Source organism: Ruditapes philippinarum, unplaced genomic scaffold (genome assembly GCF_026571515.1).
Source record: "Ruditapes philippinarum isolate M1 unplaced genomic scaffold, ASM2657151v2 ctg14277_1_1_1_1, whole genome shotgun sequence".
Lineage (NCBI taxonomy): Eukaryota > Metazoa > Mollusca > Bivalvia > Venerida > Veneridae > Ruditapes > Ruditapes philippinarum.
In genome coordinates, this window is record NW_026862700.1 from 21,030 (window position 1) to 45,611 (window position 24,582).

At 31.4% G+C, this 24,582-nt stretch overlaps 2 protein-coding genes across 3 annotated transcripts in view; one reads left to right on the forward strand and one right to left on the reverse strand.

Moving 5' to 3' along the window:
* Positions 1–12,985, reverse strand: part of LOC132719941 (glucose-6-phosphate 1-dehydrogenase X-like) — a gene marked incomplete at its 3' end in the record, with an annotated part of 33,493 nt that extends 20,508 nt beyond the window's left edge. Inside the window, 2 exon segments of one of the 2 annotated variants that reach the window (XM_060703901.1) lie at positions 1,677–1,714; positions 12,823–12,985. In XM_060703901.1, the coding sequence (XP_060559884.1) occupies positions 1,677–1,714; positions 12,823–12,918 (134 nt within the window). 2 annotated transcript variants of the gene reach the window in all.
* A 34-nt stretch (positions 12,986–13,019) lies between these two features.
* LOC132719942 (centrosomal protein of 95 kDa-like) lies at positions 13,020–23,822 on the forward strand (the record flags this gene model as incomplete). Its single annotated transcript, XM_060703902.1, has 12 exons — positions 13,020–13,096; positions 15,965–16,039; positions 17,121–17,249; positions 17,883–18,104; positions 19,137–19,290; positions 20,034–20,119; positions 20,376–20,624; positions 21,038–21,287; positions 21,718–21,901; positions 22,438–22,532; positions 23,199–23,315; positions 23,642–23,822. Coding segments are annotated over exons 2-12 (1,707 nt in total), but the record flags the coding sequence as incomplete, so codon positions are not given.
* Positions 23,823–24,582: the final 760 nt, after the last annotated feature.

The following is a 24,582-nucleotide window of genomic DNA, read 5'->3' on the forward strand; positions in this document are numbered from 1 at the left end:
ATTGCTTAATTGACTATAAATTTTATAGCATGAGTCTTATAAGATTGCTTAATTGACTATAAATTGTCTTTGCATCTTGGCAAGACAGAGTCTATTCTTTTTTGGTTTAAGTTTCAACTTAAACTGGCCCTAGCCTCCAGGTCACATGTAATGGTACTGCTATAAAGTACACATCTTTTGTTAAGTATTTAGGTGCAAATCTGGATCAAATTCTTTTGGCGTCGCCCTTTGATGCTTTGCATCAATGCTTTTCTTGTTTTTGTATCAAATGGTGTCAAATGACAACACCATCCAGGATACACTATAAGCTTCAGTTACCTCTCTTTTTCTTTTTGAAAAAGTAAAATCTAAATTCCTGTGACCCATCCATTCTCTAAGTAAAAAATGTTTATTTTAAATCAATTGCTATTTAAACTTCACACTTATTTGAACAACTTTAAAGTCCACGTCCGGCAACTAACAAGTACTGATGTTCTATGAGGAAACATGACTGTGATTGACTTCTGGAAGGCTTGAACCCATGACCTCTGGATTGAGAGGTACACATCGGAACCACTTAAATTATTAGGCCATCCCTCTCCGAGAAAGAATTAATATTTTATCTTTTGCATACTTAAATTATGCACACTCACATTGAGGAACAGAGTGTTTGCATTTTTTTTATCTTCCATATTTTTAGATATCCTGGTATTATCTTAATCATTACATTACAGGATATAACAGGATATGTCGATACAACATGATGTACATGTAGTACAAAAATGTAAACATCATAAAAACATATATCTTGCTATACTGTACATGTAGACTGTCTCACATTCCACACATGATCAAAGCAAACACAATAACTGTAAATTTTATTACTAATGAGATATAATAATATAATAATTAGCATGTTAATGACAGTTGTACAAATCTATGTACATATACGGTAATTATTACTATGTGATTACATTCATGTTCTCATTTGAGATATCAGTCGGTTTATATAGAATTTATTTCAAACTAAAGGTAGAGGAGGACTAAGAGAAACCACACTTCACCACCTCATACTAGGTTGAATATATTTTTTAAAGTCTACTAGTTTTGTTCATTACGATGATCTAAATTTATTTTAGTATAAGCTTAAACATTGACCTGCTGTGGTCAAAAGTGATTAGCCAGTTTGTCAGCAGTATTTATAGCCTGAGCAGCCTGTACATCTATGCAGCTCTCTACTATTACCTAACCAACTTCAAATTTTCATCTTGACATCCCTAAATTTGATAAACTGACAAAGGATAGTTCCAGAATTGGAAGACAGAAAAGTCCATTAAAAAAACTCAGCTGGTTAAGGGTTAAAGACACACTCTTAAATACATTCTTGGCATAGTGCAAGGTGAAGACTGTCACAGAGGGATGTACAACTTTGTTTTAAAATAATTCTGCCAGGCTCTTTACCATCAGAGGAGTAAATTGAGGAAACAATACATCAAGTACTCTAAATCTCTATATTCACTGTCATGTACTGTTTAAAGAGTGACTTGTACAACTTTGAGAATAGAATTTAAGATTTAAATTTTAAAGATTTCATACAATCATCAGATGAACAAATATTTCACAACCGGATTTCCACCTACACAGATCTACAGTCACTACAGTGTCATGTTACAGTATGTAAACAAAATTAAACTTACCATAATACTGGGTAGATTTTCTTTTTTGCTAAGTCACCCTGAAATAAACAAAGAAAACACCTCAATATATAAAATAATTCAAGCCAATTTTAGGAAACATTCTTTCTTGTATGTGATAAAACCAAATGGACTTCCTGAAGTTAAAATGGTCATTCTTAGAAAACTTTTAATGTCAACCCTGATGTTGAAAATATTCCATGTACAATGCATACAACAATTTTTTCTTATATGGCATAAAATAATATTATACATATCAGCCATATATAAACAGTTTTCATACAAACTTACAAGTGTTCACAAAAATTGAATTCCATAGAATTTTTGCCACTTAAAGGGACTCCTCTGAGATTTTCTGACATGACCAGACTGGAAATGTTTATTTCTAGGTTTGGCATGAAATTCATTTTAAGTTTCTGTCTATCAAAATTGTTGCAAATTTTATTTTACTAACTTGTGTGTATCATAGATGATTATGTTATTTTTTTTTTTTTGGAAAATGATTGCACAAATCAAGAGAAACACCAAAATTGTTTTTAATGCAAAACATTTTAAGTCTTAAATAAAAACATATAATATATGGTGTAAGTATTTTGCCCTTTTAAATAAAGTTAAATTGCCACCATTACCTTTTTCTAATATATATACAGTAAAACTGTCCAGTATGTAATCAAATGAGTCATGCTCACCATTCCAATTTTTAAACTATCTTATAGACCACACAAGGAAAAATAACTAAAGTGTTCTCTTATTTACATAGTATAATAAATTCTTAAAACACTGACATCGTTGAATCAAAAATATTTTACTCTTTACTTTAATGCTTAAATATCTTAAAGAAACTTGTCCATCTTTAAACAATCTGGACAAAACCATTCATGATTTATAGGGTTTTTTTCATTAAGTATGTATTTAATGAATAGGGAACAGTGCAGATCATGATCTGACATCACATATGAGCCGCATCAAGACTGAAAACCAACATTATGCGTTTGCAACCAGCATGGATCAAGACCAGCCTGCGCATCTGCGCAGTCTGATCAGGATCCATGCTGTTTACTTAGGCCTAAAAAAAAATTATGTCTGTTTCGGGTAACCCGACCCTACCTATAAAAATGCGCCGACCCTAACTATTTTTTTCCGTTTCTGGACAAAAAAAAATTCGTTAGCCAAAGGGAGGATAAATGAGAATTGAAAGCTTTAGACGCTCTCATAAAACTCTCAGACGATTTAGATTGGTCATTTTTAGTTAAACGTGTTTTGATTGGCTCGTGCTGTATTGTGGTCCAATGAATATCACGCTATCGGAAACAAAAATTCTACATGTAGACGATATTTTTAGAAGGGAATTCCTACCGGAAGTATTCTCCGGTTCCGTTTTACATACATTGACATAGAGCGGAACGGGGAACCACGCACGTGTTGCGAGAGAACACTTCCGATTTAGGAATTTCTACATGTAGAATTTATCTTAGAATACAGGCACACAGGACTTAGTGTCACTCGTGGAGAATAAAACCATTTGAAAGTATGTAAAATCCAGTTGTTTGCATGTGTGTTCGACCCGTTTGATCTCTTTGTTGATGTAGTATTTCATGCGTAAATACCAGGCTACAATGTACATGTCATGACGGTCTCCTCTTTCGGACCTGGGTGATATTTGACTTTCTGGCTTTACTGTTTTAATTAACGTGAAAATAAGGATCTGTTCATAGACAGTTTTGAAAGAAAAATATATATTGCATTGATTTCATGCGAAAACCCGACGATACTACCTGCCAGTGGAAAATTTTGACACCAAGAACAACATACCCATAATTTTCGTACTCGGATGTTGTCAGTGTAAATTTTTTTTTTAGTAGATCTATATTGATATTTTATTGCATAAATAACAAGGTTTAACACATTTTAGGTAAAATCAATGCCACTATTTTTTATTGCTTTTAATATTCAAAAATTTGAAAAGCTGTTTTGATATGTCCTGTGCCACACTTCAAAATGAATATTAAAACAGTAACATTAAAATGAAAAGGGTGAAAAAGAACACTGAAGTTACACATTTCAGCTTGATTGGAAAATTGAAAGTGTTACAATTTATTAAACCAGTTCAAGTTCAGACAGTAGTTAGAGGCAAATGAGACCCTAGTCCCACTGAAAATCAAGTGCACTCGAGTATAAAGTATAGCCACAGGTCATATGTACATAGATATTCTGGAGACCTGCAAAGCTTTTCCAGTATATTTTTCATCCTCTTTTGCATACTGAAACAAATTTTTAGCCAGACTTGGAGTCTGACTCTGTACTGTGCATCATTTTGTTTCATACCGTCCCATTTTCCATGTGTTATTGAGATCTAGTCTTTGATTTTTTTCAGATGGGCCATGGATACTATTAGACGACACTTTGAATGACATCTACAAAATGCCAATTCAACAAAAAGCTTGGCTATTGTCTTTGATATGTTGACATACATGTATCTGATAGAAAATAAACAGTATTTGATTGACAAGGGTGTCATTTTACAAATAGAAGTGTTTGCACTTTTTATGTTAACCAGTGTATCAAAAGTGCAATTCAAAATTATAGATTTTGTTAAATTGTACCATAGTGTCAAAATATAAACTTTGTTATACTGTAAGAGCTTCAAGATGTCAGCTCTACAATTGTTAATTCAATGAAATGTGCAGTATTTAATGCACGAATATCAAATAGTGAAAAACAAGTCTAGATTTTTTAACTAAAACTTTGAAAGCCAGATCACAGCATGTCATTTTAGCTCTTTTATTGTGCTTAACTCCTACCATGCAACCAATGTATACTCAGATCAGCAGAATTGAAACCATGCAAGCTGATGAGAATCTGCACTGTTTGCTGTTCAGATTTGAGTCAAACTTAAAGTAGTGGCACTGTGCCTGTAGCAAACAAACATCAAAATTAACACGTTTGGGTATATTGTCTTTATTCAATATTGAAATAACATTAAATCGCATTAAAGCTATGCAGATTTTAATCAGAATTATTGTTTATATGATAAAATATGATAATACAAAGTCAGGCAATGTCAGTAGTGTAGGAAAGACTGCCATGTGCAAGAAAACACTCTGAACTTACGACAGATTTTGAAAAAAAAAAATAAAAAAAATAAAAAAAAATCCCTACCTACCCTACCTAGCAATTTTGGGAAGGTTACCCTAAACAAACAATTTTTTTTTTTTGGCCTTACATAATTAATAAGAAGTAGAGAAACTGATAGTGAACAGCATGGATCCTGATCAGACTGCGTGGATGCGCAGGCTAGTCTGGATCCATGCTGGTCACAAACCCATCATGTTGGTTTTGTCATTGCGCGGCTCATATATGTTTACTATTAATCTTGGTCTGCATTGGTCACATGGAGATATTCAGATGCTGATAGCAGGTCATAGGTTAAAGAAATATAAAACAAGTCATGTACTAATACTCATAATCAAACAGAAATATTAAGCAACAAGAGGGCCATGATGGCCCAAAGTCGCTCACCTGTATATAGGCCCCCGGAGCGAGCCAGTTTAAACCCAAGGGCTTTTATTTGAACAAACTTGGTTGACACCCATTAGAAGATATTTCATGCTAAACATCTAAGGTCTAGCTTATTGGGTTTTTTAAAAGAAGATTTTTTATGTATATATATATATATATGTAAGTGTGTGTGTGTATATATTTCATATATACACACACACCAAAAAATGCAATACATATATGTATGTATGTATGTATATTGTATATATATAATATATATATATATATAAATTACATATGTATATATATATATACATATATATATATATATATGTATGTATATATGTAATATGTATATATTTTAAAAAAAAAAGTAGAGCTAATGAATGACCCCCGGGACGGGGCCAATTTTGACCCCAGGGCTCTTATTTGAACGAACATGGTAGACATCCATTAGAACATGTTTCATGCTAAATATCTTAGCTCTAGCTCTTTGCATTCTTTAAAAGAAAATTTTTTAAGTTTTTACTATATGCATAAAGGGAAAATCAATGACCCCCTGGGGCGGGGCTAATTTTGACCCCAGGGCTTTTATTTGAACAAACTTGATAGACACCCATTAGAAGATGTTTCATGCTAAATATCTTAGCTCTAGCTCTTTGGGTTCTTTAAAAGAAATTTTTTTAAGTTTTTACTATATACATATAGGGAAAATCAATGACCCCCAGGGCGGGCCAGATTTTAATTCTAGGAACAAAATTTGAACAACTTTGGTTTTGGACCTATAGATGATACCATAGACCAAATATCAAAGCTCTAGGCCATTTACTTTCAGACCAGAAGATTTTTCAAGTTTTCACTATATGTATATAATGAAAATCAATGACCCCCGAGGGCGGGGCCAATTTTGACCCGAGGGCCATTATTTGAACAATCTTGGTAGAGGTCTACCACACAATGTTTCATGCCAAATATCTTACCTGTAGCCTTTGCCAATTCAGAGAAGAAGATTTTTTAATGTTTTACTATATACATATTAGAAAAACCTATGACCCCCGGGGCGGGGCCAATTTTGACACTAGGGACAAAATTTGTACAACTTTGGTATTGGACCTTCAGATGATACCATAGACCAAATATCAAAGCTCTAGGCCATTTACTTTCAGACCAGAAGATTTTTCAAGTTTTCACTATATGTATGTAATGAAAATCAATGACCCCCCCGGAGCGGGGCCAATTTTGACCCTAGGGCCATTATTTCAACAATCTTGATAGAGGTCTACTACACAATGTTTCATGCCAAATATCTAATCTGTAGCCTTTGCCAAATCAGAGAAGAAGATTTTTTTAGATTTTACTATATACTATATACATATAAGGAAAAAACCTATGACCCCCCCGGGGCGGGGCCAATTTTGCCACTAGGGACAACATTTGAACAACTTTGGTAGAGGACCCATAGATGATACCATATACCAAAAATCAAAGCTCTAGGCCATTTACTTTCAGACCAGAAGATTTTTCAAGTTTTCACTATATGTATGTAATGAAAATCAATGACCCTCAGGGCGGGGCCAATTTTGACCCTAGGGCCATTATTTGAACAATCTTGATAGAGGTCTACTACACAATGTTTCATGCCAAATATCTAATCTGTAGCCTTTGCCAAATCAGAGAAGAAGATTTTTTTAGATTTACCTATAGACATATTAGGAAAAACCTATGACCCCCCGGGGCGGGGCCAATTTTGACACTAGGGACAAAATTTGAACAACTTTGGTAGAGGACCCATAGATGATACCATATACCAAAAATCAAAGCTCTGGCCCATGTACTTTCAGACAAGAAGATTTTTTAATTTTGTGTTTTTTGAAATCCTTTTCTGGCCCTGTGACCTACATATGCAACAGACCGGAACCATTTGAACAACTTTGAAAGGGGACCACCCAAGGATCATTTCTGTAAAGTTTGGTTGATGTGCAGTCATTGGTTTCAGAGGAGATGTTGTTTATGTGAAAAGTTGACGACGCACGACGACGCACGACGGACACAGGGCGATCACAATAGCTCACCCTGAGCATTGCTCAGGTGAGCTAAAAAGTATAATTGTTAAAATGCCTTAATTCTTAAGGTATGACCTTTAATATTTTGAGAAAACAAAATTAATACATGTGTGATAGGTTTTATTTTGATAAATGAAAACAAATGCCTAATCAATAATAATCCTAAGTATGTTTACTGAAATTTTTTCAGTCATATAATGTTCATACTGAAAAATTCAATATCAAATTTGTGTCTGTGAAAAAACAAAACAAAAACATTTCTATATTTATTAATGTCTGAAAGAAAATTATGTGACACGAATACAATCTGACACTTCCATAAAGTAACTATTTTTAATAGTTGCAGATAATTACACATGTATAAGAAATCACTTAAATCACTTGATCCTTTCACTGCACTTTAACTTTAATAATAATAATAAAAATTTTAAAAAAAAATTAAAAAAATACACCTAAAAATAACAAACCGAAGCCCCGACGACGATAAACACATTTGAGCTTTTATCACTTGAAACAGCCTCTCGCATTTGCACGAAAACTTTGCTAATTTCCTTAGTTGCCATTGCTAGCTCCTGTTTATAACGTCTGTACATCCAAGACACTTGTAAAGTGTATTTATATATCCAAGCTTAAACCCTATATCCGGGATCTCAAATTAAACACACAAAAAACAACACCAATCATGAGATGTGAAGCATGAAGTTATAGTATAATTGGGTTACATACAATTACAAATTGTTCTCCTGTAATTTTATCTTAAGATTCACTTTTACAATATACTTATAGCGCATTAAGATACCCTGAATGTTTGAACTTGAGGGTTTACTACCTCATAAAGTAGTGTGGATTAAACACTGTTAGATTTAAGGTCAACATTTAACAGAACAATGTATTTAAAGAAAAGCCAAAAATATTTTTTATCTATTATGTTAAATTAAATATTTTTTATCTATTATGTTAAAAGTTTCAATGGTTTACATATTAAATGTGATTAATGACTGGTTTTGTAGTATTCATCAACATATTTCTACTGAGTAACTAGTAAATCAGTAAGGGTTAATTTTGCATATTTAGACCTCTTTTTGGTAAATTACTAATTTACGCAAACTGTAAGTGCCATTTGTAATAGTTATAGAATATTAACGAGGACTTCACCGGCTGGAATCAGCGCATGGGGCGACAACAAGGGTCATTCATAGGAAATTAATCGAGACGGAACGTCGAGATTAATTTCCATGATTGACCCTTTTGTCGCCCCATGCGCTGATACCAGCCGGTGAAGTCCTAACTGTTTTATCGCATGACCATCACGACTTTTTTCTTCTCTCGTAATATTTTCTTTATTTAAACATATAAATATTTTAAGAAATACCCACAGAAATACACCCACTAGATGCCGTTGAAGGAACTGGACATAAATAACAATTTCACGAGGTAATGTGATGCAATTTTTCTAATTCGAAATAATAATTATCTTTCCAGCTCATTTTCAAAATATAATTTAGGAAATATTGTCGATAAGTATCCCGGTGTATATTTCAGAGGTATATCTTGTACGCGTATTTTTTAAAACTAACGACAATGTAGTGATTTTTACTTTAAGGCACATTTTGCCTCAGAAATCCTTTTTTATTAAAATCTTTAGAAATGTAAAACACATGTTTTAAATCAGGTTTTAATAATGGATTTAGAACATGTAAGATATTTAATAGCTGAAGAAAGTAGTGCTGAATGTGAAGGTAGCAAAATGTAAACAAATAGTATTTTGACTTCCATACAAAATACTAATTCATTATAATTATACCAATTGCCAGCAAAGCAAAAGATGCAAAGATAGTTCATTTATATGGCAAATAAGTATTTTTTGTGGAACTTGTAACAAGACACCAAATATTTAAAATTTTGAGAAATAAAAATGATAGCATTTCTGATGCATAATGTGCCTTTAACACTACTTCCATCTATTAATAATTACGCTAGAATAGTATGTTCATATACGTGTACTGATTTACTGAATGGCTTACTGGTCAGAATCTCCTGTAAACGAAGGCATTGTTTAAAGTAAAATAAAAAGAATAATTTGATCATTGTTTCAGATTTGTCCTCGAGGTCAGGATGCAGAAAATGGCGATTTCTTTCCACTGATGTCAACATCTTTATAAAAATTGCATTTTCAGGTTTTAAAAAAAAGAAAAAGATGGAGATGATATATGAATATTATTAAAAAAAGTTCTGTAAACTGTGCAATGTTTTGTTTTACTCTTTTTCAGGTATGCTCACTTTATTATTTGAAATAAAATAATAAACTGGGCATGCGCGAGAAAGTGTACTGATACCTCATTTAGAGCACCCCAAAGCGTACCGATACCTCATTTAGAGCACCCCAAAAGTTTCCAATACCGAAATTTAGAGAACCCGATCTTCAAAGAAAAGTTGTGGCGGTCATGCGATAAGCAATGTGTAAATGACTATCTTTGTTTATTTCACAATATTTAACTTTTAAATACGGATAAGAAAATTTCACGAAAATTTAGCATGAATCTGGAGGCATGCTGCTTTAAATTAGCAAAAAACAGGAATTTTTTCCTTATCATTCAATTAAGTACCATACTAAGTGGACCCCTTCAGCAAATATCTGTGGACCTTTTAAGTCCTCTTCAACAAAATATCCATGAACTTCTTCTAGAGGTTATATTCTTTAAAATTATGCAGTTTTCAACTAAAATTAAATTCACAGAGGGAATTTTCTTCCCCTGTTGCAAAAAATGTTTTCCTCAAACCTTCCTGTGAAAAAAAAAACATCAATGAAAAATATTTTTTGAATGGCATGATCTTTTAACACCTTGGTAACTGGTCTGATTTATAATTAAAGTATACCTTGTGATGCTATGTCATAGAAAGTTTTTGTCTGTTTAAATCTATTGAAAAAAAAACAACAACAAAAAAACATAATACAAAAAAACTTGTAAAGTCCAGCATTTAAAATTACATATTTATTTTTCTTATTTTTTGTTTCTTGAAATGAGACAGAAATTCTACATGACGATATGTAAAATAAATCGACAGCAAAGCTAATAAAATATTCCCAATGCAATTGACTTATATATCTACCTGCTTCACCACACACCTTGAAATCGATAAAAAAAAATTTAAAAAACATCAATTTGTAATTTTATATGGAATTCAGATTATGAATAATTTTGATAAATGGTGGAGTAATTCAATTTTGATGTTAAATATCCTAACCCTGCAAATTCATATTAAAAAGGAGTAAATACTTTTACAGTTTTTAATTCCATCCGAGCAACATTTTATGACCGAAAAAGCAAAATTGAAGTGGATCACTTTCATTCAATGGTGACACATTTTTCCAAAGTTTATGGTTATTTAACCTTATCTGTTGTGAAAGTAGAATTTTATTTACTATCAATGCATTAAAGGGACTCACTCCACTGATGTTTAAAAAGCCTAAAAACATAACATTTGAATTTCTTACATAAATGAGCAGGGGCAAAGATAGTTAAAAGATATACTTTGAAATAAATTAAAAATCGTATTTTAATGCCTTTCTTAGCCCAATTTGAGTGGAAAGTGTTTAAAGGCTTTTCATTTTGGGTCATTTTTTTTACAATTTGAATAATTATTCTGGAAAAAACGAAGAGCACGAATGATCTGAAATTTTGCACCAAGATTAGTGGTCAAATGGTTCATTAATCTGCAAAAAATATTTTCAGTCTAATCTTGTCAAAAAACCTCAGTGTGTCCCTTTAAAATAAAGTGATAATTTTTCAAAAAGTTACTAAATATGCAATGAAAGAATTCAGATTTTCTGACTGTCATCATCAAAAACACACATTATAATTATGAAGCAAAATATTTGACAAAATTTCAAGTACTAGTAAATGTTGTTTCTTTTAAATGCCTGTGTACATGTATGAACATTTCAAGACACAGCATGTACAATGTAACATAATTATGTGACTATATTGTAAATAATATATCAAATATTATTCTTTGTATTTATTGAATTCCAATGCATGTAACAAATTACTATATTGTATACATGGATGTACATATCTAACAGTATTCTTTGTATTTACTAAATGGTATACATGCACATTTAAAGTCAGACCGGTGTCCTAGATTTTACACTGTTCTTGACTTTTGTCCCAGATTTGACACCATTTGTTTATGTCCAACAGTTTCATCATATATCATTTTGTTCTAGAATGCAAAACAATCTACAACATTGATTTTTTTTATATCAGTGCATTTCCAATATAGTAAATATTGTTATGCTTAAAATGTTTAATTTGGCCATCTCTACTGTATTCCTTTTTTTATGTTAAGTTTACTTAATAAACATTAATACATCAAGCATATTGTCTTTAACTGTCTTAAATATTTATATTAAGAAAATTTCCTTTTCATTGCATTCATTCACTAAGAAAGAAAAATGTAAGCAGCTTAGAAGCTAAAAAGAAATCAGTGAAAAAAGCGTAACAGGTTCCAAGGATCCCTGGTGCAAGTCATAGGCTGCAGATTTCTTTAAAAGCTGGTCGCATTTGGTGCCTAACATGGGACTGTGATAGCTGCAATACCTTGTGGTTTGGTAAAATAGATTATAGCATTAGATACATCATCATCTGGGACTAAAAATATTTTTTATCCCAGAGCATCATGTCTACGGGTTGTGAAGCTAACTAATGTATGCATCCAAGTCATTTGGTAATGCACCATTGAGAACATTTCTGTACACACTAGATAATTCATTGATGTTACCACATAGTCAATAATCCTGTGATACTCTGAACAAATTCAATTTTTGCATTTGTAATACTATACTTACACATGGCTGAAAGGCCATGCACAGATCAACAAATTAGACCTATACACTTTGATAGGCAAACGTACATTAAACAAAGATGCAACAGTTTAAATACTATTTTTGAAAGTTATTTTCCTGTTAGAAAATGTCTGTGCATATCTTTGTCAACTGTATAAAAGAAATTCAAGATGAAATCTGTCGCTGTATTTGCAATTTGAATAACATTCCTATGCATAAATCTAACACAAGACACTGTATTGCTATAATGCAACAATATATTGATGAATCAATTACTGAATTGATATTGATAAGTCATTAAATGTTTAAAAGTAATGTTTCTATTATAAATGAAATATGCAAGAAATGACATACTGTCAATCATTCTATTGAATTGCTTTAATGAGGCCGCAAGATTTGAATACACACTACTTCACACAATATAATTTATTCTAATTCTTGTATGTAATGACACTCTGCAGATATTTATTTTAGCATGTCAAAGCAGACAAGAATTAATTCATTATTTGTTTGGTACCTTAAGACTTGTTTTGTTTTCTAACATGTATTCACATAGACTAAAATCAACCAGGTTAATGGACAGTAATAATCGTCATATTCTTTACTGATCACTTTTGAACATACAATGTACTGTAATATGTTGAGTGTTGTATAACAATGTTCAACAGTTTTTACAACCTGTTAACTGCTGAAGTTACTTGCACTAAATCAAGCAAATGACAGTAAAAACAAGCATACTTACAGAAGCTCCAAACACAACAAAAACATGACTGGCACCATGGCCTTTGTTTTCCACAGTCTGTCGAATCAGTGTCAAAGGATCAATTGTTTTAGACATGTTTTGATTTTGGACTGCTGCAACAGGAATTTCCGTGACCAGACCCTTGATAAAACCCGTATTTGAACCGTTACCGGTTAAAGTATGTCAAGAGTAACTCCCCTTAGCAACTCTTCAGTTGTTTAGGAATTCTCCAAATTATTTTGGGAAGAAAATCTAAAATATTTTAGCAAAATCGGTAAGCAGTGATTATATATTTGTATTATTAATGTTCTTTTAGTTTTACATCTCAAATTACTTTTTTATAAAACAAAATTTATGCGATTCCTTTGAAAAGCAAACGACTTTTGTAGGTTGACTTTTAATGAAGCATGTTTTAGCTTGTTTGAAAAATTCTGGGACTTAACAAATTGGTCATCATCAAAAGAAAACTTGTATTTTTGCAACTTAATACCATAGTAATTCAAGAAAAATCCATCTCTTTATTCTTACATTTGCAAATTTATCAAAATTAGGGACAGATTATTTTGATTATCTGACCTCATTGTCACCAATTCTAGCTGTAGTTTTGACTCCTATAAATTTTTGCTTTTCAACATCATGATGTTTACTTCTTTGCAAAGCAACTGCATTTTACAGAAATTATGTAATAGGACACGCTCTTATCAATTAGATAAGCAGTCTCATGTTGGCGTCAAACAGTCAATAAGCTTTCTTTTTCAATTAACTGTAAAGAAATACTATTGATCTCTGAGGCGTTTATCGGCTATTTAACACCAGTTTGTCCTTTCGATGAATTTTGTGAAAAAATTAACTACTGTAAACTACAGCCATCTTGGTCAGTTCTGCTGCATTTAACTGCTCAGACTGTTTTTTTTTATTTTAAGAAGGTAAAACAAGGGAGATCACTAATTAATGCCATTTTTCAAGCAGATAATAAGTCTGCTGCTGTTTTGTATTCCACACTCTATTAAGGTAAAAAAAAAAAAAAAATTAAAAGAAAGTTTCACTTTGAATATCATTCATATCTTTATTTTCAATAATTATTTTAACAATTTCAATTTACATACCAGACCTGATTATATAGTGTTTACATCTTGTGCATATATTATAAGTTTATGTTACATTGTACATCATTCTTGTGCTTATTATTATAAATATTTCAGGACTTTACACCTCATGGACGCTTCACCTTTGGTCTTTACACATCCTGGATGTTTCACCTTTGGTCTTTACACCTCCTGGATGTTTCCGCTACTTTTTTTTTATAAATAATATTGTATGCTGTATGGATTAATATCAGTAAACTAATGTTTGACATAAGAAATTTTATTTAAAAAATGACATTCTAGTTCAAATAAAATTTACCAAATATGTATCAATGTATGAAAAACAGATAAAAACAAAATGATCAGATTTACTAAATTTTATTCAGAGTCAATTACTATATCTGCAATGTATGCACTTAACAATAACATAACATTAAAATAAACACTGTTATTTTCATTATATAATTTCATTTCCTATTTTATAAAAATGATAAGAAAATAAAAATGGTATCATATTTTATTCTAAGGCCATCCTTAAAAAAATGTTTGTTTGCATTAACCCGACCCAGAATTTTCAAGGTGGGTAGGTAGTTAATTTTTTTTTTTTTTTATTGAACTGTACTCCCAAATAAACATGGAATTTCAAAAGGCTGGACAATATATGCTTTGATAATCTGATAACAATTAATAAATTGATAACTGAATTCTAATTTAATAAGACCTACATTTTATTTCTTCTATTAACCTTTAAAAGAACCAAAACAAAGCACAAGGCATAATTTTCTGATTCCAAAAAAAAAATTTTATCCAGACCATGAAAAAAAATTTTGAGTAGGGGCAAATTTTGTGAGTCGGTCGCGTTACTGCAAAGGAACATTTTTTAAGGATGCCCCAAATATTCAACTATCATTTTGTCATCTTCATTGTTTGTCTTTTTTATTCTGACATTAAGATAAATCTATTACAAAAACTTGCTGAAAATGCTTTAAAAAGATCAAGCTAGAATGAATTTATAACCAATTATTTCAAATTAAATACTTTAATAGAAAAATACTCTCTTGTAAAAAAAAGTTAAAATATTAAAAATCATGTAAGTAAATAAAATTAAATGTACTAACATTAAATTTTCTTATATATAATACTGTGTGTATATAATAAAAAATAATAAAAATCTCTAATAATATCACTATGATTACTATAATACAATATGTAAACTGTACACAGTTCAACCTTGCAAAATATTAAAATTGCTATATGTACATCTTAAAGTTTATGATAAAATCACAAATTTGTTACAGAGAACTAAAAGTTACATACTTCTAAAGGTGCTAATTTAGTAATTTTATAATGCTTTATTCAAAATTCTTTCACACTTCTAATGGTTCTTATCTGTTATATAAAAACATATTTTAATTAATCAATAATTTTTATGGTATTTAATTTTTGGATAACAAAAAAAAAATGGAATAATATATACATGTAGACTTATAGCTGATAATTCTTTCAGAACTCATATTTATAATTATTTTCCCAGGGAAATTTCACTATATTTATGTCCAAAAAAATCTTCTTTATATCATGAATGTAATTGATTGCAAGTATGTGTTATATTATATATAATTTTATAACCCATTATGGTATTTATTTCATATATTTATCAAATTTAAAAAATGGATGTGAAAAGACCAGGGTTTTGAGGGTGAAACGTCCAGGAGATGTTAAGTCCAATCACCATTATAAACTAGTTGCATGCTAGATGATGTTATTATGCTGCATATGAATATCCAAATATTCTTTTCATATATATATCAACTGATAAAGATAAAAAAATCTTTCTTTAAGTTTGACAAATTTAATTTCCAATCTTTGACAGGCCTTTTTATCTTGGGTCTTCAGATCTGTCTCTCTATGGATTCTTTCTCCAATGTATCTCTGACCTAGTCTTAGCAACACCTGGTTATGTTTCACTTTCATAGTATTAATGGAACATTCTTTTGCTACTGGAAAAGTTACTGTCTATTATGTCCTGCTGTATTGAAAATCTTATTTTATTTCAGAGAAGCTAAAAAGAAAAAAAAATATATAAGAAGGCATGGGTCCAAGGGCTGTTACCTTCTCAGAAGAGGATAAAGGTATGTTTATCAATTAATCAAAGATATACTATGCTCAAATTTGCTATATGAAATATTTGAAATTGCAACACAGTCTCTTTGTAAATATAAAATAAACATGTTTATACTTCATACAAAGTTTAAAATTCTACACATTATTGGTGGTCACAACATGAATATATAGAGGATATTTGTTTGTTTTGCATGTAAGATTGAAATATACTTCACTGAGTGAACACCAGATGTAATATTTTCACGAGTGGCGCAGCCACGAGTGAAAATATTATAGCTGGTGTTCACGAATGAAATATATTTCCATCTTATATGTAAAACAAATAAATTATCTTTTTATTTCATGCTTTTTAAGTGATTTTTAAGAATTTTTGACTGATTTTGCAGCGTAACGACGCGCATTCTCCTTTATGACGTCATCACATCATGACGTCTCATCATGAATTTTGAAATATAGTTCTGTTAAATTTCACTAATTTTGTTACTTTTTTAACGTGATATATGATAACATCAACTTTTTTTTCATACAGAAGCAAAATTTAATATGATGGAATTTATTTTTGCCAGTTATTCCATTTAGTTATGATATTCTTTTCATCCGCATTCAGAAATAGTCCAGCTACAGTGAAAATTATATTTTATAAATTTCACTAGTGTTTTATCAGAATATAATCATCTGATATATTACAGTAAAACACCAGAAAGCATAAAATAAAGAGTGTCATTTTCTAAGAAAGGACCAACCTTACTTGACCTGTAATAGGAAACGCAGCTTCCTATACATAGTTAATTCATTCTTTTATTCAAATAAGACATAGTAAAAATTTCATAGATTTCAATAAATTTCTGTGATATTTTAGTTAAGGATGAGCATATTATATCTTTAAGAAATATTATATCAAAGAAAAATGCTTTGTCTGATTATCATGTTTGATGGATTTTTGGGGGAAAAAATACATTAACAGTCAAATTATTTAATATATTTTACTCACTAATAACTGATTTATTTCCTTACCATTGATATCCTATATTGAGATATTTAATCACATGATATTCAAATGATAACAGACCAGACATACATTTATTTAAGCCATTGTCAACAAGCTAAAAGGGCTTCTCGACCAGCTTCATGTTCCAAGCCGTATTAACACAGTAGCTGACATTGGTGCTGGAGTGTTTGTCACATTGTATGAAGGTCTGTGTGGAGAACAACTTCCAGGTAAGCTTGTTGATGTAAATATGTATACATGATAGTGTGTCATATGAATGTTCATAAGCTGGTATTTTAAAATCGCTTTCTCTTTAAATAATTATGTTTAAGGTTAAATAAAATTGTGAATGTCACTGTTGCATAGTAAATATTCATAGAATTTGATGGGGGGTTTTTAAATCCATATTTTTGATGTAAAGGTATTGTGAATTTATTTTAATAAACATATTAATTGTCAAAAATGGTAGTAATACTTTCATGACAAATATCATTGAAGCAAACATGAAGGGAATTATTTTCTGATGTTTTTATCATTATATAATTATGAATTACATGTATATTAATTTGCAATGGACATGTATACATATCTATAAGAATTGTTTTAAGAGCAAATACTATATCTGCATTGATTCTTTTAATATTACAAAATAATTACCCCTAACCATGCTAAAAAATCTTAAATGGACTTGTCTATTGTTTAATCTGGACCATTCATCATATTTAAGGAAAATTTTATAAGATGTGTACTGACTGAATAGCAAACAATAGAGTCGATGATCAGAGTGCATGCAAAAGATGAGCTGTCTGATCTTGGTTGTAACCAACAGGCTAAGATTTTGTAATTTTCAAATTATTTTCCAGGTATAATAAGGTCTGCTAACACCAGAGAAGATGAAATTCATAACTGTCAGATAGTGATAGACTCACTAGCAGGAGATGTTTTACACACGTCCCTGACTCACATTGGTGGTGCCGACGTTATTGATGGGAACCGAGAAGGAATAAATAACCTGGTTGAGATATTTTCCGGTCTTCTTGAGTACATGCTGAACAAGATTGATAGTGACGCTTCCACTGATAATGGTTGGTGCCTGTTTTGAATGAGCCGTGTCACAACAAAACCGACATAGTGCGTTTGCTACCAGCATGGATCCAGACCAGCCTGCGCATTCGCGCAGTCTGATCAGGACCCATGCTGTTCGCTTACAAACCCTATTACAAGTAGAGAAACTGATAGCGAATAGCATGGATCCTGATCAGACTGCAGGGATGCGCAGGCTGATCTGGATCCATGCTGGTCGCAAACCCATTATGTTGGTTTTGACGTGATATGGCTCAAATGTTTTTCGCTATTGTACTATGGTAACAATAAATGCTACTATAAGAAGTGCATCCTTAGATTCCTAAAATGAAGTAGAGCTGCTATGGACAGAAAAGGCATCAATGTATCTTTGAAATTCTTCTGTCAATCAATATGTCTTTGATCTTTTTCTGTCGATCATTTATTTATATTAAAGTTTTGAAATATAGATAAATTTTGACTTGTCATTGGAGTTAAATTCAATTTTATGATACTTTTATCAAGTAAAATAGAATGGAAAACTATGTGTTTAGATTCAGATTATGAGAATTATTTTAGTTTTTGAAGGTCATTTTGGTTTGAACTTGGTTTATTTTACAGTTAACCATTCATATTCTATTCTAGTGTTTTAATGTACAGTCTGTACACATATATAACTTCCATTCCTATTTGAATGGAATGGTAAAATACTTGTAAAAAATAGTAACAGAGATAATTAAGACAATTTTTTGCCTACATATGTGTCAGCACTGCTTCTAAAAAAAGGTAGGAAAAAACTTTAAAAGTGAAAATACACTTTTTTAGCTTAACTATTCAAAGAAGAGGGTTAGTTATTGTACTCACCCAGATGTCAGTGTCACATTTTGATTTAGTTTTATATGCAACTTAGTTTTTCAAAAATTATTAAAGGGAATGCGTTAAAACTTCACACACTTATTTGAGGGCATAATAGGAGGTCACTGTCCAAGGCCCATAACTCTAATAATCAAGCACACTGTCCTGCTGACAGCTCTTGTATCAAATGTTATTTACAGAGGAAGATGGTCATAACCTAACAGCTGACGATCCAGACCTGATCACACGGGATCAAATAGATGAAATTCTTGAGTCAGAGCTGCGAAGAGAAAGACTGTTGAACGAGGCAACTGGAATAAAAAATGCTGGTCCCACAGCAAGATGGGTTGAAGAGTATGTTTCACTAACTTATTCTCTCTCATGACACTTTGATGATAAATGCAATATTTCTTACCCATATATAAAGGACATTGATTGAGTGTTGGTTCAATACTGAATTTATTGAACGTGTTGAATAAAATTATATTATGCTAGCCTCTGGCTATCAAAATATAATTTTATTCAACAAGTTTAATACATTCAGTAATGTTCCTACATGAATATTATATTCTATTTATCACATACCCAAAATAAAGACTGTTTAAAGTGCAAAATAATCATTTTTCATTGACATGCCTATAGTGTAATGCTAACATTTAGCACATCTTTACACTATGTTTGTATAACGTGAATGATGTCACATTAAAACATGTACGGCTGTGCAATATCATTTTATTTACAGAATCGCAAAATCGGCATGGGTATGTGATAAATAATATTTTTGTATAACATATGTTTCTTTTAAGATCTCTTTTACAAAACTGGTGTAAAGTCATAATTTATCTTTTGCAATATGGTTTTTATTCTATAAGGAACACATATTGCCACGTTAGTGCATAATATGAGTTAACAAGTTATATACTCATTTAAAATATTCAGTGTAATAAAAGACTGTATATAGTTTATTTATCATATCCTGTCTTGTTCTTAATGTACATCTTGCTAAATTATAATTGATTAAACAACTTTAGGACTAAGAAGATTCTTGTTGAAAACGTAATTTAATTTCAACTTGTTGGTATTTTGCTTACAAATAGGTGTAGCCCATCAAGGAGAAGGCGTGGAGAAGATAGAGATGGTCTCGATTTAACAATTGAAGATTTATCACTAACTCCATCAAAAGGTTTGCATATTAATACTCATTAAATTAAAATTGAAATTACTGACATGCAATCTTTGTGGTCAGTTTTGTTTGGTGATAAGCATCAAACCTTGCCCTATCTATGAAAGATTTTTAAAGTTTCATCCAGTTTTGTTTGGATTTGTAATTCATCATAATTTCTATATTATAAAGATTTTTATCATTTAATAGTTAATCAAATTATATAACAAATACAATTTTTCCCAACATTTAATCACAGTTTTGTTTTGACATTTAGATAAAGTCGAATCAACCGCAGATTTGATTAGAGAAACGGAAGAGTTGGAGAGACGTCTCTTGGAGGAGAGAAGAATACTCGAGGAAACTAAAAGACAAAAAGAAAGACTGCTCAGCAGTTTGTCTGAAAGAGAATCAAGATTAAGTGAAGAAGCAGTGAGATTCCCAGATCCCCATATTTCTCAACCACAGGTCTCAGATAAAGGGAGACAATCTCCAATTGTTACAGATAAACCGCCAATGAGTGAAGGTACTTGGAAATTTATACGCAAAAGATTTGAATGTTGATGTTGCCTTAAAGTGTTTATTTGATATTAATACCAAATTGAAGACAGTTGTGTTTCTCCAAAATCATTATTATTCATAGGACACATGGTTTTTTGTGGATTGGTCATTCCATAAATTTAAGATGTAACGAAATATTATATTGGGCAGCTGGAAGATTATTTCATGTATTACATTAATTGCAATTTACGTTCATTGTAAGAACAGATATTCTAAACATTGATAAATCCATGAAAAAGTTCTTTTTGATAAAAAAACCCCATGAAATTTCAATTTCATGCTAACAAAATTAATTGATGTCACATAAACTTAAGATAGAAAATATGAATTTGTTTTGAAGGTGAAACTTAAGAAAAAATATATGAATTTGTTTTGAAGGTTTAGTAAGGGAACGTGAAAGTCGATCCGATATAATCCGGCGTCTAGAGAATGATCCTCGGTACAAGTACATGTTACCACCAACCCATGCTGAGACGCACGCCCACGATCAGGAAACGGATGAAACTTTCAGAAATTTACAGAATATGGTAGAAGAAACAGCAGCCATGGCACGCGAGGCTGTAGATTGCAGCCCATCACGTGCCAAGTCCATGTTAGAGAATCTTGAAGCTGTCAATTCACAAAGAAGGTAAAATATAATCATAGGATTCAGTGCAACTCCTGTAAAAATACATGATCCTTTTTAAAAACAATGGATATATAAATATATTATGATTTAATTCTTTTGTTTAAAATTAAACATATTAAATTACGCCCAATTATGAAAAAAGTCCTTGCAATATATGAGGAAACCTGTTTGTGACTAAAGTAGGGCTTGAATCTACAATACATAGGTTAACAGGCATGTGGCATAATCACTTGGTCAGCACTTATTATTTTCAGGGGGTGTGCTGTTGGGTTAAGAGCCGTTAAGCAATATTTTAGTCATAAAGTGATGGGGAATATATAATAAGGAATGTTGAAAAAGTTATACAAATTTAGTGCAATTGTTTAATATTCATGTTCTTTTTGATGCATTAATCTTGAATGTGGTTCATATTAAATAACTGTTTGTACAGGGCTGTTGCTGCTTCAAAATCTCCATACAGAGGTCAGACAAGGTCAGGGGTCAGAGGGAGGTCAGAGGTCACTGCAAGGTCAAGGAGAGAACAACAAGACCTTAGACAGAGAACAAACAAGCGTGCCTCACCCTCTGCCAGGAAGCCTAGTCCAAAAACAGCAGATAAACTTTCTGATAATGAGGTGAGACTGCCTTCCATTTTTGAAACTGTTCATTATCAATTTTGGAGATATCAAGATGAAAATTAAAGTTAGGCAATAAATGTGCAAACCAGGTCAGCTTTGTATTGACGGAACTCATAATATTAGTCACTTATGGTACTTATTTTACTTTCATTAAATTGTGGTATGTATAATTGTATACACCATGTTTTTTCTTCTTTCTTTTAATTCAATTAAAAAAATCCATTTTATTATATACTTATAAATGAAATATTTATGAATTAATATGCATATTTTCATTTTCTGTATTTTCACTGTAAAAATTTATTTCTCACGGCAGTGAAACAAATTTTTTGTATTTTCACTGACTATTTTTTTCTTAATTCTGCCAGTACACAGAATTTAAGGGAAAGTCTCTATTTATTCTTTTCCTGTTTTATTTGGCTTTGTCAAAGTACTAGTATAAGATATAAACATACAATTATACAATTTCAGTTTTACTAAGATTGGGAAAAAAGCATGAGCATAAAATTTAATTTACAAATGTTTTCCTTCAGCTTTCTCCAAGCCGAGCCAAGAGGAAGGTCTCATTCCTGGTGGAGAGGTCATTGACAGAGTCTAGTCCAAGTATTGGGAAGCCTAGCCCTGATAAGTATGTTTGAGCAAATTAGGCCAAAAAATTAGTTTTGTTTCAGGTCTCCCACATCAACACTCTTAAATGCTAACCCTAGACTTTTTTTTTTGCATTTCTGATTGTTCAAATTTTTTCAATCACCATAATTTATGTATGTGTATATTTAAAAAGAAATTCCTACCTACTGACCTGCCTTCTTTTTTTGGCTGGAGACCAGAAAAAGTCCTTCTTTTTTTGCCTAAATGATAACAAGTCACAATTTAGCACTTGTTGCAGTGACAACTTGCTTATGTGATAAGTGTAAATTGTTAAACTCTTTAACTGTTATTTAAAGTGTAGGCCTAATGGTTAATGATTCTGCCTTTCACCCTAGGGGTTGTGGGTGAGAGAGAGCATTACTTGGGTGACACCTTATTTCATCATCTGACACTAGTACTAGTATGTTTCAGGAAGCAGGGTTGAGGGAGATGCACAAAAAGCTTCAAGCTCTCATCATTATGGAGTTGAAGTAAATATGTTGAAATTAAAACATAACTGTTTACTACTGAATTTTATCAATTTGATACAGTAATTTCAGGAAATATGAATGTGCATTCCAAAATTTAAAATAGAGCAAGTCCATTATACCATTATATACCTACATCAGGGTTAGGTTTATCAGTGTATTATTATTTGTAATCAAAGGGGAAGAACTGGTGCCAAATCCCGAAGTTCAGCAGCTGCTAGTGGGAGTTATCTGTCCTTTGAAGATATTTACAGTGATAAAGAGAACACAAGTTACGAAGACAGACTAAAGAAGCAGTTAGTTATACATATTTTTGTCTCCCTTTTATTTAGAATGAAAGAGTAATATTGATGTGAGGATTAACTGTAGAGTCTGAGGTTATAAAGAAATTGTCTAAGCTCAAACTCAGATCTCAGATATTTGAATATCAACCAACCTGTCATTAAATTTTAACTTTGCACAATTGGCTTACATTTCCTCACGCAAAATGTGTGGAATTTTAAATTTTCCAACTTTTTGACACACCAAAATATCCACTTATTGGCATATGTTATTATAATATTCCTGTGTCCATCTATTAGCTTATCATGACAGTTTCTGGACCATCTTCACAAATTTACAGGTACCATGACATTTTGGCCGATCTGTCTGACGATGGTTCCCCGGAAAGGTTCCGGTCAGCTGCTGATTACAGAAAAGACAAATACAAAGAACTTACCAACAGACCAAGAGCTCTCTATACTGTTGGAGATACTCAAAAACTTGTGAATCAGGAGAAGAAAACTGGCAAGAAAAAAATAGGGGTATGTTTTTAAATGTGAACTCTTTGTCTTTTGAATGGTATTTATTAAGAACATACAATCATGTATCTTTCATTGCTGTGGAAATAGAATACTACCTTTTATTAACACTGGTTTCTTAAATCAACCTATAAGATGTCTCAAGTAATGCTATCGGATGCTATATTTAGATGTGGTGCCTACAGAAATGGTATAAGCAGCCTTCAGTAATTGTCTGAGATATCTTCAATAATGTCATGAGGCTCTTACAAAAATGCCATGAGGTGACTTTCATCAATTACTGTATTGAGTCTTATTTAAGGTCAAGATAACTATTTATAACTTCTTATGATATAAGTTTTTTTGTAAGAAAGTCATAAAAATTCTCTTATTCCAGTTCTTTGCCAAAAGATTTATCGTGAAGATTTAGATGAGCTTCTGGACGAGCAGATTATCTCATGGACAAAAATAGACAAGCTGCTAAAGATATGGTATATAAATATTTACATTGTATGAATTAAATCTTGAAAAAAATGTTTTGTCTCTGTAGGAGACTTTGGTTTGTGTATGACATATTTATGGATAAATGCAGGATGTTGCATTGTGCTGCTTTTATTGAGGTTATGTTGTTCTGACCTTTGTTGTGGGAAAGGGTGATATTTATGATATGAATGTTAAGATGATATGACCTTTGTTATTGGGAAAGGGTTATATTAAAGATATGAATGTTGGGATGATGTGAACTTTGTTGTGGGAAAGGTTAATATTAAGAATGTGAAGGATG